Here is a 13,154-nt window from a genome sequence, read left to right on the forward strand (position 1 = left end):
GTTTTCTATAATCTTATATATAGTAGGGTGGGGGAGATAGGACACATTTTCATTCAATTTTCCCCCCATTTGTTAGAAAAAGAGAACATTCAAAGAAGTATGAAATTATATCCTCACGACTTCTCTAGACCGTTGTTAATTGTTTAAAACACGATCAGGATATTTGGATATCATGCGCTAAATGTGTCCTACCATCCCTACTATACATCTTGGCAAAAACATGAGCGGGAGGACACAGAATTTTTAATGATTATTTCTGCGAAACCCAAAACCACAGCGTAGGCCGCAACTCTGTTTTCATATACGCCAACACAGCTTTGAATTCATATATTCCAATACCATAGTACCAGGCGAATAAAGTTCCGATCTTCAGTTGGTTTAGTGAAGTGGTTTTCGTTTAATAACTGGATCATAACAAGTGCCTGTCATCGTACACATTTATAACCCAAACCAATACCACTGAACGTAGTTAATCGATTAATATATAGTTGGATGGGGAAAGATGGGACATCTTTTGCACATAATATTTAAATATCCTGATCGTTTTTAAACAATTAACAATGGTCTATGGAAGTCGCGAGGATACAGTTTTACAATTCTTTAATTGTTTTTTGTTTACTACCAAATGGGACGGGAAAACAGAATAAAAAGGTGTCTCATCTTTCCCCACCCTATTATACATACAAAATAACTGACCGATGGATTTTGCTTTTCAGAGCGTAGAAGATATGGAAATATTTATTGAGGAAAAGCGGTCGCAAGATTTTTTCAACGGAAATTCTGTTACCCTAACTGACGGTCCTACTATGGCCCATGACGTCACGAATGACGTCACTGCGGAGGTATTCACGCATAACCGGAATAATTCCAACGGTGCTTCACCGACCTCTAGTATAGAAAACGAGCCCATAGTGGCTTATAAAGCTAGAGAACAGGAAAGCGAAGTCAAAAGCTATCTGCCGCCACCTAGAAAGAACGTTCTCGCCGCTGTCGGCGCCTTTGAGTCGCTTAAGGATGCCCCGCCTAAAACTGAGACAACAAAAGTCATTTTTACAAAATCAAAGCAGAGTACAGAACACCCCATTGCCACAGACGAGGAACGAAAACGTCGAATTCTTGGCCTTTCGTCGCGTGATAACTCAGAGATACCGAGTTCAAAACCAGCCTCATTCAACGGCGAACGGTCGGTAAACAAGATACCGGTCGCTACGTAAAACTGCTTGGTGAAATTTTGTTGTAGTTTTCTATTCTAGTGTATTTACTGTGGAGCAAAATACCAAGATATAAGAACTTTTGTTGCAGCGTTGAGTTATCATGGTTTCGCAAGTTGCAGCCGTGTTTTGAACTGGTCCGCTCCTTATTTTGCTAGTATAGTAGGGTGGGGGGAGATAAGACACCTTTTCATTCCATTTTCTTTTCTTATATGAAGGTAAACAAAGTACATATTTTTTTTGAAAAGTTCCGAAAGACTGGGATATAGGGATATTATGGGCTGAAGGTGTCCAATCTCCCCTCATTGGACTATACAATTACTCTTACATTCGCTGCCGAAATCTCATGCAGTATACAAGTCATAACGTTGTGTTTGCTTTCATCGTGTTTGTATTTAGATAAAAAAATCAAAAATATGAAAAACTTATTTTTCCCAAATTTTTGCGTTATTTGTCAAGGCGACATTGTGTAGCGATTTTTCTACTTTTTAATATTTGATTTTGCGTACTATGTATGTGCTTGCAAATAAAGTGTGAATTCAATACGATGCAAATTTTGTAGGACCTTTTGTAAAGCCACGCTTCGTTTCCAGACAACTACATTTTGCGTCGCTAATTATTCCACGTAAAACGAAGCAATATAAATAATGTATTGAGCTGTTTTTCGTCATACAATAAAGTCACTGTATTATTTATAGATCATATGAAATTACAACAACATAATGCACAAGTAACAGGGTACTACCAGGGGCCTATTAGAACATCACAACACTGAAAATATAAACTCAAAACTATTACTCAGTCGTTTGTTCGCAACCAACTTTTTCCAAACTATTGCCAATCACCCAAACTTCATTTCGCCGATTTAATAGCCGAAACGGGCTGTCATAACCCGCACAAACGTAAGTCGAATTATCGGTCATTTCTTCGGTTACTCCATGCCGCTGGAGGTCGCTACGAAGCGCTTTGATCTCGCGTTGATAATCTGCTTCCTTGGCGAACCCGCTAAACACTCTGCGCGCATAAAAAAATTCTATGTACAAGAAGACACACAAGTCTTAAACAATACATATAGAAGCTACTAAAAGAGAACCATGACATGCATGCCCGCAACATGCAAAATCTTTTTCTTCGTAAAACTAAATGTTTACACATTTTGCCCGAAACACAGTTTATGTTCTGTTTAAAAATTAGTACCACGGATAGCTTACGGCTGCAGCTATCTGACTTGAACTACAAACCATTGAAATACAAGCAATTGCGACTACAGAAAAATTACGAGCCGTGTAACAACAAGCTGTACAAGACAAATACATTAAAGTGCCTTGACACTTAATTAAAACTACGCATATGAACCGTGACATATACTAAGAATTACCAGGTACCTTGCATAGATTGTAACGTCTTCTCTTGTTTGAGTAAATACATTTGGGTTGTTGGGTTCGGGCGGCGAATTCTGGTGATCGGTTGGGACATAAAATGAAGTTACAAAATCAGATTTGCTCTCTTCTGGTTTTTGAATGGTGACTGGTACCGTCATTGAAATCTTGTCACCTGAAAAAACGAAATTGATTCGGAAACCTAATTAATAAAAAACGAAAATATGTGAAACAATTGATTTTTTTCTAAATAGAAATATGATATGTCTAAAGCGGTATTTGGCAGAAACTGAATATGTTTATTTTTACAAAAGCTACGTCGGATACTATCTTTCGTAACCATATTAGTTGTTACATGCGTTCATTTTTTTAAAAAACGACGGGTTTCCTGTGAAGCGTTTCCATGTGAAGTATACTGACCTATATATAGAAGAAGGACAACCATGTACTTTATATATAGTAGGATGGGGGAAGATGAAAACCTTTTCGTTCTCTTTTCTGGTCCCAATTTATTTGATATTAAACGAAAAGAACATTCAAAGAATTATTACACCGCCTCCTTGCGATTCCCATGGACCGTTGTTAATTGTTTATAAAACACATCAAGATATTTGGATATTATGTGCTAAAGTGTCCCGTCTTTCCCCACAGTACTATACTATTTTTAGCATAAATTCAATTCAACATGTATATACAGGTCGCCTTTAGGTAAGTCGACAGCTTACTTGTTGCATTTTCACCACGAATGTAGTTAAAAAGTGAACGAAACGCGCTTCTTCCAGCGCCATAGTGGTCCTCTGATGTAGTTTTAGTGCTTGTCCACTTTGCTCTTTTATAATGGCGAACTTGGTATGACCCATCCTATAAAAGGCATCGTAAAACTCTTTGGCAAATATATAGTGACGTGAGGTGTTTAGGATAGGACATGTTTTTATTCTCTTTTCCTGCCCCATTTGGTAGTAAACAAAAGAATGAATGTTTACAGAATTCTAAAACAAAGAATGTTACAGAATTCTATAACCGTCTTAATGCTCTAAAAGAGAGTCGCGAATTTAAGAAATACAATTATAGGAAACATCCGATCCTACTCCACGGTGTTACCGCAACAAGTGCTATATATGATTCGTTTCTATATTCAAAACGCAACACGGTTTAGCCATGTTGTAACACCACATGCCCTAATCACGATTTACAGTATTACACGCATATAGATAATTAAATAAAACACCGGTGGATTGACATCATATATATATATTTACCTCTGGTTGATTATCTGCTAAAACGAACTCCGGTTGTTGGTATCCGTTATACTGTCCACTTTCAAAGCTTGGTTGGTTGCCCATTGCAATCTTCCTACGCAAAAACTTTGTTACTATTCTACGCTGAATCGTGTTTTGCTGTTAAAATTTTACAGATGGCTGCTGTAAACGGAAAGGAAAATTGATTACCGTGACATCAGTATGCACTGTACAATGTTTCTCATGGCAAGCAACTGACACAGGAACTATTACTATTCTACACTAAACCGTGCTTGGCTGTTAAAACCCCTTTCGAGCGTTTAAAATGCTACAAATCACTGTTGCTGTAAATGCAAACGAAAAACGTTGATTGTATAGTAGCACTACCCCCTGTACACTTAGCACTCGGCAGGCCAATTATTATAATTGCTTGCAGCCGACATGGATCTCACTCAAGAGCTGACTTGTATCATATGCCCTATTGTCAATACACAGTCGAGGAATACATCTAAACTGCTCAGAAAATAGGAGAAAATATATTATAATGACCACTATTCGCGTCAATAGGCCTCTGATTTTCTAAACTGTTTAGTTATTTTCCTAGTCTATGTATTGAGTAGGCCACTGCAAATTTTCCCTTAGATTTAAGCGTACAGCTATCCTCAGCAAACAAAACACGCCATCGCACAACCTTTACTGTTAGTTACGTAACACTCAGTGTTATGTAACAGTCGTGTATACGTCATTATAAAATGGCTTCCTTTTGTGGTCGGTCACATACGCTACCGTATTGTTCAAATCAAACGGATCCAAAAAGCTACAGTTTGTGTTTATTTATTATTCACAGATTCGCTTTAATTTAAACACAACAAAAACTGGTTGAACAATTGAACGTGAAGTATAGGCAGTATATCATTTAAGTCCAACAACACCTAACGTAAAACAGCAGTATAATATCAAAAGCAACGTATATAAAACTATATTAAGAATTCTCTGAAAATGTAAATTAAATGAGAACCGGGGATACGTAATTTGTTAAATGCATGACGTAAATAAAATTTGTTTTATTGTGAGAATTTCTTTGTTAGATGTTTAAATTACCGAAGACAGTTATTATGCCATATTTCAAATAAAAAATAGTTTATAGTAGGTTGGGGTAAAATGGGACGTTTTTTTTCCACTTTTTCTTGCTCTTTTTTTTAACAAAGAATATTTACACCTTTACAGAATTAAATACCCGTAACACCGCTACTCTAAAAGAGCGTTGTTAATTATTCAAAAAAAAACACAATCAGCAAACATAGGATCAGATGCTATAAAAATCCCATCTTACCCCACAGTTTTATATATATATATATTACTGAAAATGCCTTTATGTCCTATTTCAAATCAAAATATCTTTAATACCTAAATTTAGCAGGTATTTTACCAATACCAAAAAAAGGATGAATAAACGTTTGGAAAACGCTAAGCGTTAGTAACTCGAGTGACTGGCCCAGAAAACTCAACGTTACCAGCGCTGGTGTGGGAGGTACGAGCTTGGGAGGTACTGTTGGCATCACTAGTACGGAGATACTTTTTAAGACAGGGGGCTACATAACCAATCCACATAGGAAAGGTTTGTGAGTATGCAGTCAGTAAATGTACTAGCACTATAATGCTTAGCAGTATATGTTTGACGTAGGTGTACTTTGTAGTGTGTACAATCAAAATCAGGTAACAAAGAAAGGAAACGACGACGCATATCGTCATCATTAATGCTAAACGCTTAATCAGCGGGATGGTGGATTTTTCGTTAATACCACTTGACAGCATGTTTCTTCTGTGCATATACAGCGGGTAAATGAAATAAAACAGTAAACATCCTTGGCCCAAAGCTGTAGTTGTACCGACAATGGCCCATTTTATGATTCCAGTGCCGAAGGAGCCAACTTTTAAGCAGCCTTTTTCAAATGTTTTGTACGGCTGCGTTGCAAGGAACACGCCAATGTAAACTGCGATCATAACCTGTATCACTGCACAGGTACCGAAGGCAAAGTACCTTAACTTTTTGGGAATGTTCGAGGATACAACAGGATTCATATAGAATGCACTGAGCATGCGAAGCCACAGAACCAAATACGTCGACATGACAGCCAAACCGAACGTCACTACAAGAACTTTTTCGTAGTAATAGCAATACGGTTCGTAGATTGAGCTAATCATTGGGATTTGCACCGCATTGAACACCAAGCAGCATAAACCGCATAACATACACATTGCGTGTAATATCCGGCTGAATACTAACTCTTTACCTAAAGGTGAAAATAAGTGTATTAATATGGGAGTCTTAAGTCAACGGTGTTATAATTCTTTGAATGTACTTTGCTTATAACCAATTGGAATGAAAAAGAATGAAAATGTGTCCAATCTAGCCCTACCCTACTATATAATATTGTTGGGTAAAATAGGATATTGTTAGCACTTAAATATATTTCATTATACTATAGTGTTTTAATTGATTAACAACGCCTTTTAGAAGTCGTAAAGATGCGGTTTTGTTTAATTCTGTTAATTCCTTGTTTAATACAAAATGGAACAAGAAAATAGGATAAAAATCCCCATTTTTGGGATAAAAATCCCAAAAAAACCATCTCACCCAACCAAATACACACCACCAACAAAATAAACTGATAACATCATTCATCCATCAAGACAAAGTTTAAATCCGACCTGTTTTTGTGTTGAGTTGAAAAATCCCGCAGCATAACATGGCTATTGTAAAATACAATACAACAACGCACATGAATATTGCTAAGATTTCTGCTGCCAGCCACTCGGAATAAATCCAAGTATCATGCAGACTGCTGGTCGTGACTGTTAAGCTCTTTACACCTGTTACGTTGCTGCTGCGAGAAGTCGGTACGGTGGTCATCATTTCGACTTATTTAAAACAGTTTTTTTGTATAAAGTTACACCTGCAAACTGGTAAATACATTTTTATTTTATAAATGTATAAGTTATACAGTAGGGTGGGGGAAGATTAGACACATTTTAATTTTCTCGTCCCATTTAGTAGCAAACAAAGAACATTTAAAGAACTATAAAACTATATCTCCACGACTCCCATACACTGTTGTTAATTGTTTAAAACACAATAAGGATATTTGGATACTATGTGCAAAAGGTGTCCCATCTTCCACCCTCCATATATAATATAACCTGTCAAGATCCTTAATAAACTAATCTGGGATGTAAACAACACTTAGCTTTAAAACATAGTAATCTGTCTAAACTGGGAAGCGTATAATTAATCTTACATTGCTATATGCGATACTTTTTAAAACGTCGACAGGCAGTTCTGTATTACGTCACCTCAAAAGAGAAAATTACCGGATGTTCGGAGCAATCATGTCTATAGAGTCTAGACAATCTACTGCCATAACAAACTTACATCAACAAATATAAAACGTAAGGTAGCACCTTCATATAAAAAAACTAAAGTTATTTAATAAAAACAAACTTTTAAATTTATGGTAGAGTGGGGTAAGATGGGACACCGTTAGCAGATAATATTCAAACCTCCTGATCGTGTTTTAAACAAATAATAACGGTCTATGGGAATCGTGAGGTTTCATAATTTCTTGAATGTCCTGTTTACTACCAAACGAGAAATTGAATAAAAAGGTGTCCCATCTCCCCCCACCCTACTATATAATAAGACCGAAATTTAGGGGTCAGCGTTTCGTGCGCATGTGCAATACTGCCAACTATTCAAAACCTACAAATACATGCCGTACCTTAATTAAAAACTAAAAAAATAATATCTACATAGTCTAACACTTGATAGCGTTATAAACAACCCTTTCTGCCTGTATATTTTTAACAGGGCCTATATAGGGTACATTGTGCTATTTTGCTGCGTTACATTATTTCCTATATACGCTACATCAGGCCAAGAACTTTATTAAATACATTGCCACGACAGTATGTTGGGCTGTCTAACTATACAAGAACGATAATGTGTTTTTCATCTACCCTTGCTATTTCTATGTAACATGTGTTCAGTACAAGCATAGTTTAAATATAACCAGTATTTCGAGAATTCTTCCGGGGTGCACTTATAGGCATAACATGCGTATATATGTCCGTGACACAGCACATATTCCGCTATATATATTGTTATGGGGTAAGATAGAACACCCTTAGCACTTTTATCCTAAATGTCCGAATCGTGTTTTTAACAATTACCAACTCAATACAAAAACCGTGAAGATACCGTTATATACAATTCTTAAATTAAATGTTCGCTGTTTGCTACCAAAAAACATGTATATTGCCACAACATAAGTTATATACGACATTTTAATATTGACGCGTGGCCAATCCTCTTATAAAAATAGCCTTATAGAAAGTTGCAAACAGCTTTAATCTGCGTGTGTAAATTTTATCAATTCGGACTATAATAGTTTATCATTATGCGGCAGTATCATTTTTTAAACAAAAGTTCTCGTGAAGAGTTGTAAGCACTTCGTGTTACAACGTAAGTATGGTATACGTGTTTTAACCAACTGGAAAACACACACATTTAAATTACGATAACGGTCTAAGCACAATTCAAAATAATAAAAAAACACTTATACAGTAGGATGGGGGAAGATGGGACACATTTTAACTCTATTTTCTCGTCCCATATAGTAGTAAACAAAGAACATTCAAAGAAATAAGAAACTATGTCCCCATGAGTCTCATAGACCGTTGTTAGTTGTTTAAAACACGATCAGGATATCTGGATATTATGTGCTAAAGGTGTCCCATCTCCCCCCACCCTACTATATAACGTAGGTTGGGACAAATGAAACGCATTTTCATTATTTTTTTCGTCTTATTCTGTAAAATAACAAGGAATTTTTATACAAAAAAAAATAACCGTAGCACCGCGACTCTAAAAGAGAATTGTTAACTGTCCAATATACAAGCATGAAATATTAGTATTAGTAACGGTATATCATCTGATACCCCATATGGATACGCTATTAACAAAGCTACCTCTTACATTTACAGCATTCGTAAACGTCCTCAGTATACACTAGCTCAGTAAAAATTACGACCTTAAATAACCAATGGTACGTAACAAAAAAAAATGGGACCATGAAATGGTGATATTTACCACAGCCATGTTATGTTTATACAATACTGGGAAAAGTGTGGGAAATCTAAAAATTTTGTTGACGTGATTTTTGCTGAATTATCACAACTGTCTGACCCCTTAAATGAATTATACTTTGCTAAAACTGTCCATATTCAGTCTGTAGTCACAGTACGCAACAAGCAATAAATTGAAACACAAATAATTTTTTCGAAATAATTTATTTATAATACTGTAAAAATCGGAAAATGCCAAAAATTGATTAAACACAAAATAAATCATGTTATGCTGGAAACACGTTTCACGGAACTAACCAGACGCGGCAGTGTTCCAGCAGAACTGCTCACTGTACTGATCGAGCGTTGTAGGTCGGTTTCAAAGAAGCATGTTGGAGTCATAACCCTTTTCCAGTCGGTGAAAGAATATAACAGTGCGGATAGGTGTACAAGTAGGTTTACGTTTAGCGCTAAGTGAGATAGGAACACCATTGGGCTTTTGTAAACAATGACAACGCTGTAGCAAACGACATTTATTACAACGCATACTGCCATTGTAATGGCTAATTGCTTCACTAACGGCATGGCGTTATTTTGCTCAATTCCCTGAGTTAGCATTCGTCGACGGTGCATGTAGATTGGGTATATAAAGTAGAACAAAAGGGATGCCTGGCACACAAATGTTGTAAGTGCTACGATCCCCCATTTTGTACCAACATCAATTGTCTTGTCAACAGCACAACCAGTTGGGTTCCATCTGTACCTTAGCGGCGACAGAAATAGCCCAGTAGAAGCGGCGGCTCCGATTAAAAGTACTACAAATGTCACCCTACTGAATATATGCAGCCATCGTCCTATGTTTTCCTTCAGCACCGGGTCTAAGTAGAACGTAGTCAACATTCGAACCCAAAACACGCCGTACGTGCTCAGTATACCAAGGCCAAAAAAGATCACCCTCAAACTTTCGTATACTGGACAGTAACCCATCGGCAATCGGACCACGAATGGCATTTGAACCACATTAAAACTCAGTACAGAAAATCCACCAAGAATGCTTAACACTTTCATCAATATGTTGTATTTGCGGCGGTAAACCTGATCGGCTGTAAAACATAAGTATATTTACATTACTCTTAAAAACTGGTTTCTGGCAAAAAAAGCTTGTTATAGCTGCTTGTGTTTGATAGCTTTTTATTTCTAGTATATAACAACAACCGTAGAATATACGTTACGTTATTTACAGAATACAGTTCCGTATATACAAGTTTTAAATAAAATAACCAAATATACAACCAATTTACATTTTAGTTCTTTTCGAATTGAATAAATAATCATTGAAATTGTGACGTAAAGAACCAGCGGTGCAGCTGCGAAAGCAAGTACGAGAGATGCAACTTTTTCGCTATCCCACGTACCAATAGAATCAGTTTGATTATTTTCCATTGCACTTATTTAAACAGCAATTGCATTGGTATACCTATTTAAAACCTTATTCTACCCTGAATAAAAAGTATCATTAGAAACAGTACTCTGGCTTGGTTAGTGCATATTTTAGTACATAAGCGCATATTTTCTTGCTAAAGTTAGGTAACCATCTTATGACAAACTTTCACACGCATCAGTCGCTTAATTTAGTTGTCAACAGCAGAGGGGTGAAACGGCCGACTATATTACTTCCTCAGCAGTGACGCATTGCTAGCACCTATTGCTTTCAATCGATTAAATCATTTTGTGCATATACATATTTAATGTCGAAACTATGCAGTGTTGTGTACGTATGACACAGTATCTAAATTTGGACAACTATAGATCTGCTATGCACAACAGACATGTGCATTATTTTACTTACAGTTGCATGTAAATTCAATTCTACGCTTCACAGTATAAAATGGTAAATATATACGCATTTTTTGCATCCAACGGGTTCACTCTATAGTCTATACATTCAAATTAGAACAGTAATCGAACGGTCGGTTAAAAACGTGTACTTAAAAACATGTGTGTTTTTGAACGTGTGATATGTATGATGCGTGCAGATATTTTAATTGCAAAAAAGTTTAGTTTGCTTTTCTTTGTATACGCTTATGTTTTAAAGTTAACATGCGGGAGAACATTTTAAGGAGAAATGCAAGCAGAGATATAGTACTAAGATGGAATGGCATTCGCATGTGAATCCAATGTTTATTGATCGTCTTTTGGACAATTAACAACATTCTTTTGGAGCTGTAAAAACTTTTAGAGCTAAAAAAATTTTCTTTGTTTCCGACCAAATGGAACAAAAAAAGGAATGAAAATCAACCTGCCCAACCCACTTTATCAATTGCGTGACTGTTTGAGCCACTGACTTATATATAGATGTGGGAAAAGGCTTATGCAATGAAGGACAGGCAGTCTGCAACCAAGAGTTATAGATAAGCTGTCACCAACCCGATATAGGTCCTCTAAAAAGGTCAGTCTATAGTAAAAGTTCTTTTCTCCGAACGCCAACAACTGCCATACTATATACTTCATTTAAACTCAAGTCTATGGCTACAACTCTTCTGAGAAGTAATAGGCAAGACTGGTTGAATCAAAATGAACACCCTCTGAATGGTATTATTATACGACCACTGGTCAGTCTTAATGGCAAAATTCACTCGCGTACAGGCACTAGCCTTATACCCCTAGTGACTCCTCAAAGGTTGCAATACCTGATATCACGGTGTGTTGAATTTGCTCCTATGTACGGACCAACATTTACCGTTCAAAAAACCTGCGGTCGTTTATTTTACATGTCCCGTGCAATGTTACAATACAAAATAAATACTAGTATTTAGTTCCGAGAACTGATACGACGCCTTGCAAACGCTACCTCGTTTCTTATGCACGAATTACCCGGAAAGACGTATATGTCTATGCCATACCACGGTGCTACCACACGGACAAATATGCAAATTCGTAAGAAAAGACAGACGAAGGCAGAAGACGTTCAAAAGAGTGAAGTTTTAATAATACATTAACTGACCACTAACACAAGAACTTGTACAAGCAAACTCTTTTTACAAATAACATATTTTAATTTGAAGCTCTTAGCTTTTTCTTTTAGGGTAACTTTAAATGGGCAAATATTTTTAGTGCAAAACAACGTTGATTATAAAATAACCATTTCGACTAGGACAAGCAATTAAATTTTTGCATCAATTATATAAACACAACCACTCTAATGGCAATGATTATTGTATTTAATACATTATCATAGTTACGCTCAAAAAACAATGTCACAGTAGTATAGACTTAGAAACTTAATCACTAGTTCGATTGTAAATTAAAAATACACCAATACTGTACAACATTTTTTTATTTTGATCGTTAAAGATGCAATAGCAAAAAATCAAACATGTTACTTTGTAGTAAACACAAGATGCGTAGAAACAGCTGTTACCCAGTCTCGCAATGATAAAGAAGTTATATCTTTTGGATGTATATTACGAAAGCCCAGTGCTACTTAAATCAAAAGCTGAAAAGCAAGTCGAAAATAAATCTCTAGAAATACTATTTGTATGTGATGCGATATTTTGGGTAAGCACTGGCGTCGTTAAAAACAACAAATATTTTCGGATCATTTACATTGTTGACTAAGCTATGGTAAACACGGTCAGTACCCTCCATTTTGGGTGGCTCCTTCATTTTTTCTTTGCCAAGGCAGTAATCCCCTGTAAGTACTTTCACTACAAGCATGTGCCTAACATCACCGCTGCAATACCGATGAGAATAGGATGACTCCAAAGCAAAATACACACCCTCACCAAACCTGGTGGCTGTTAACAAAAAGAAATAAAGTAATTCAAACCATAAACAGATTCTTTGTTACTAAGTAATAGCATTATAGCTATGACGGTTCACATTATTTTTTAAATACACAAAGTAGAATACATAACTTAAAAGCTGGTGTATGTCCGGCGCCATGGTATAGTGGATAGCGCGCCTGCCTGTAACCCAGAGGTAATGGGTTCAAGGCTCGACGCTGCTACCATTGTGGGCGTATGTGTCCTTGGGCAAGACACTTAACGGCAATTGCTCCAACCCAGTGGTTACTAATGGGTTGTCTAAATTATCAGACATACATCAAAAACAGAAGAACAAAAGAAAAAAATTACTGCACAAAGTAACATACGATGGTAACTCGTAATCTGGCACGAGGTGTGAAACCCGGTGTTAACGAA

At 36.4% G+C, this 13,154-nt stretch overlaps 4 protein-coding genes across 6 annotated transcripts in view; 1 reads left to right on the forward strand and 3 right to left on the reverse strand.

The window, feature by feature from the left end:
- LOC100187361 (heme-binding protein 2-like) overlaps window positions 1–4,145 on the reverse strand; it is a 21,611-nt gene extending 17,466 nt beyond the window's left edge. Inside the window, exons 1-4 of one of the 2 annotated variants that reach the window (XM_002123766.5) lie at window positions 3,850–4,145; window positions 3,316–3,451; window positions 2,597–2,765; window positions 1,845–2,225 (exon numbers count right to left, since the gene is read on the reverse strand). In XM_002123766.5, the coding sequence (XP_002123802.1) occupies window positions 2,006–2,225; window positions 2,597–2,765; window positions 3,316–3,451; window positions 3,850–3,933 (609 nt within the window). In that variant the 5' untranslated portion in view covers window positions 3,934–4,145 and the 3' untranslated portion in view covers window positions 1,845–2,005. Of the gene's footprint in view, window positions 1–1,844; window positions 2,226–2,596; window positions 2,766–3,315; window positions 3,452–3,849 lie in introns of those variants that run through there. The other variant, XM_026834308.1, reaches the window with a different exon arrangement.
- Window positions 1–13,063, forward strand: part of LOC100184975 — a 15,793-nt gene extending 2,730 nt beyond the window's left edge. Inside the window, exons 3-4 of one of the 2 annotated variants that reach the window (XM_026834300.1) lie at window positions 717–1,073; window positions 12,878–13,063. In XM_026834300.1, coding sequence (XP_026690101.1) covers window positions 717–1,073; window positions 12,878–12,904 — 384 coding nt within the window. In that variant the 3' untranslated portion in view covers window positions 12,905–13,063. Of the gene's footprint in view, window positions 1–716; window positions 1,755–12,877 lie in introns of those variants that run through there. The other variant, XM_026834299.1, reaches the window with a different exon arrangement.
- LOC108949417 lies at window positions 5,113–6,772 on the reverse strand. The gene is made up of 2 exons (XM_018811431.2): window positions 6,541–6,772; window positions 5,113–6,122 (listed from the first exon to the last, which is right to left on the reverse strand). Exons 1-2 carry the CDS (start codon window positions 6,743–6,745, stop codon window positions 5,296–5,298), a joined length of 1,032 nt encoding a protein of 343 aa, XP_018666976.1. The 5' UTR covers window positions 6,746–6,772; the 3' UTR covers window positions 5,113–5,295.
- On the reverse strand, window positions 9,168–10,537 carry LOC100182603. Its single transcript, XM_002124249.2, has 2 exons — window positions 10,254–10,537; window positions 9,168–10,055 (listed from the first exon to the last, which is right to left on the reverse strand). Exons 1-2 carry the CDS (start codon window positions 10,393–10,395, stop codon window positions 9,235–9,237), a joined length of 963 nt encoding a protein of 320 aa, XP_002124285.1. The 5' UTR covers window positions 10,396–10,537; the 3' UTR covers window positions 9,168–9,234.
- Window positions 13,064–13,154: the final 91 nt, after the last annotated feature.

This window comes from Ciona intestinalis, chromosome 4 (genome assembly GCF_000224145.3).
Source record: "Ciona intestinalis chromosome 4, KH, whole genome shotgun sequence".
NCBI lineage: Eukaryota > Metazoa > Chordata > Ascidiacea > Phlebobranchia > Cionidae > Ciona > Ciona intestinalis.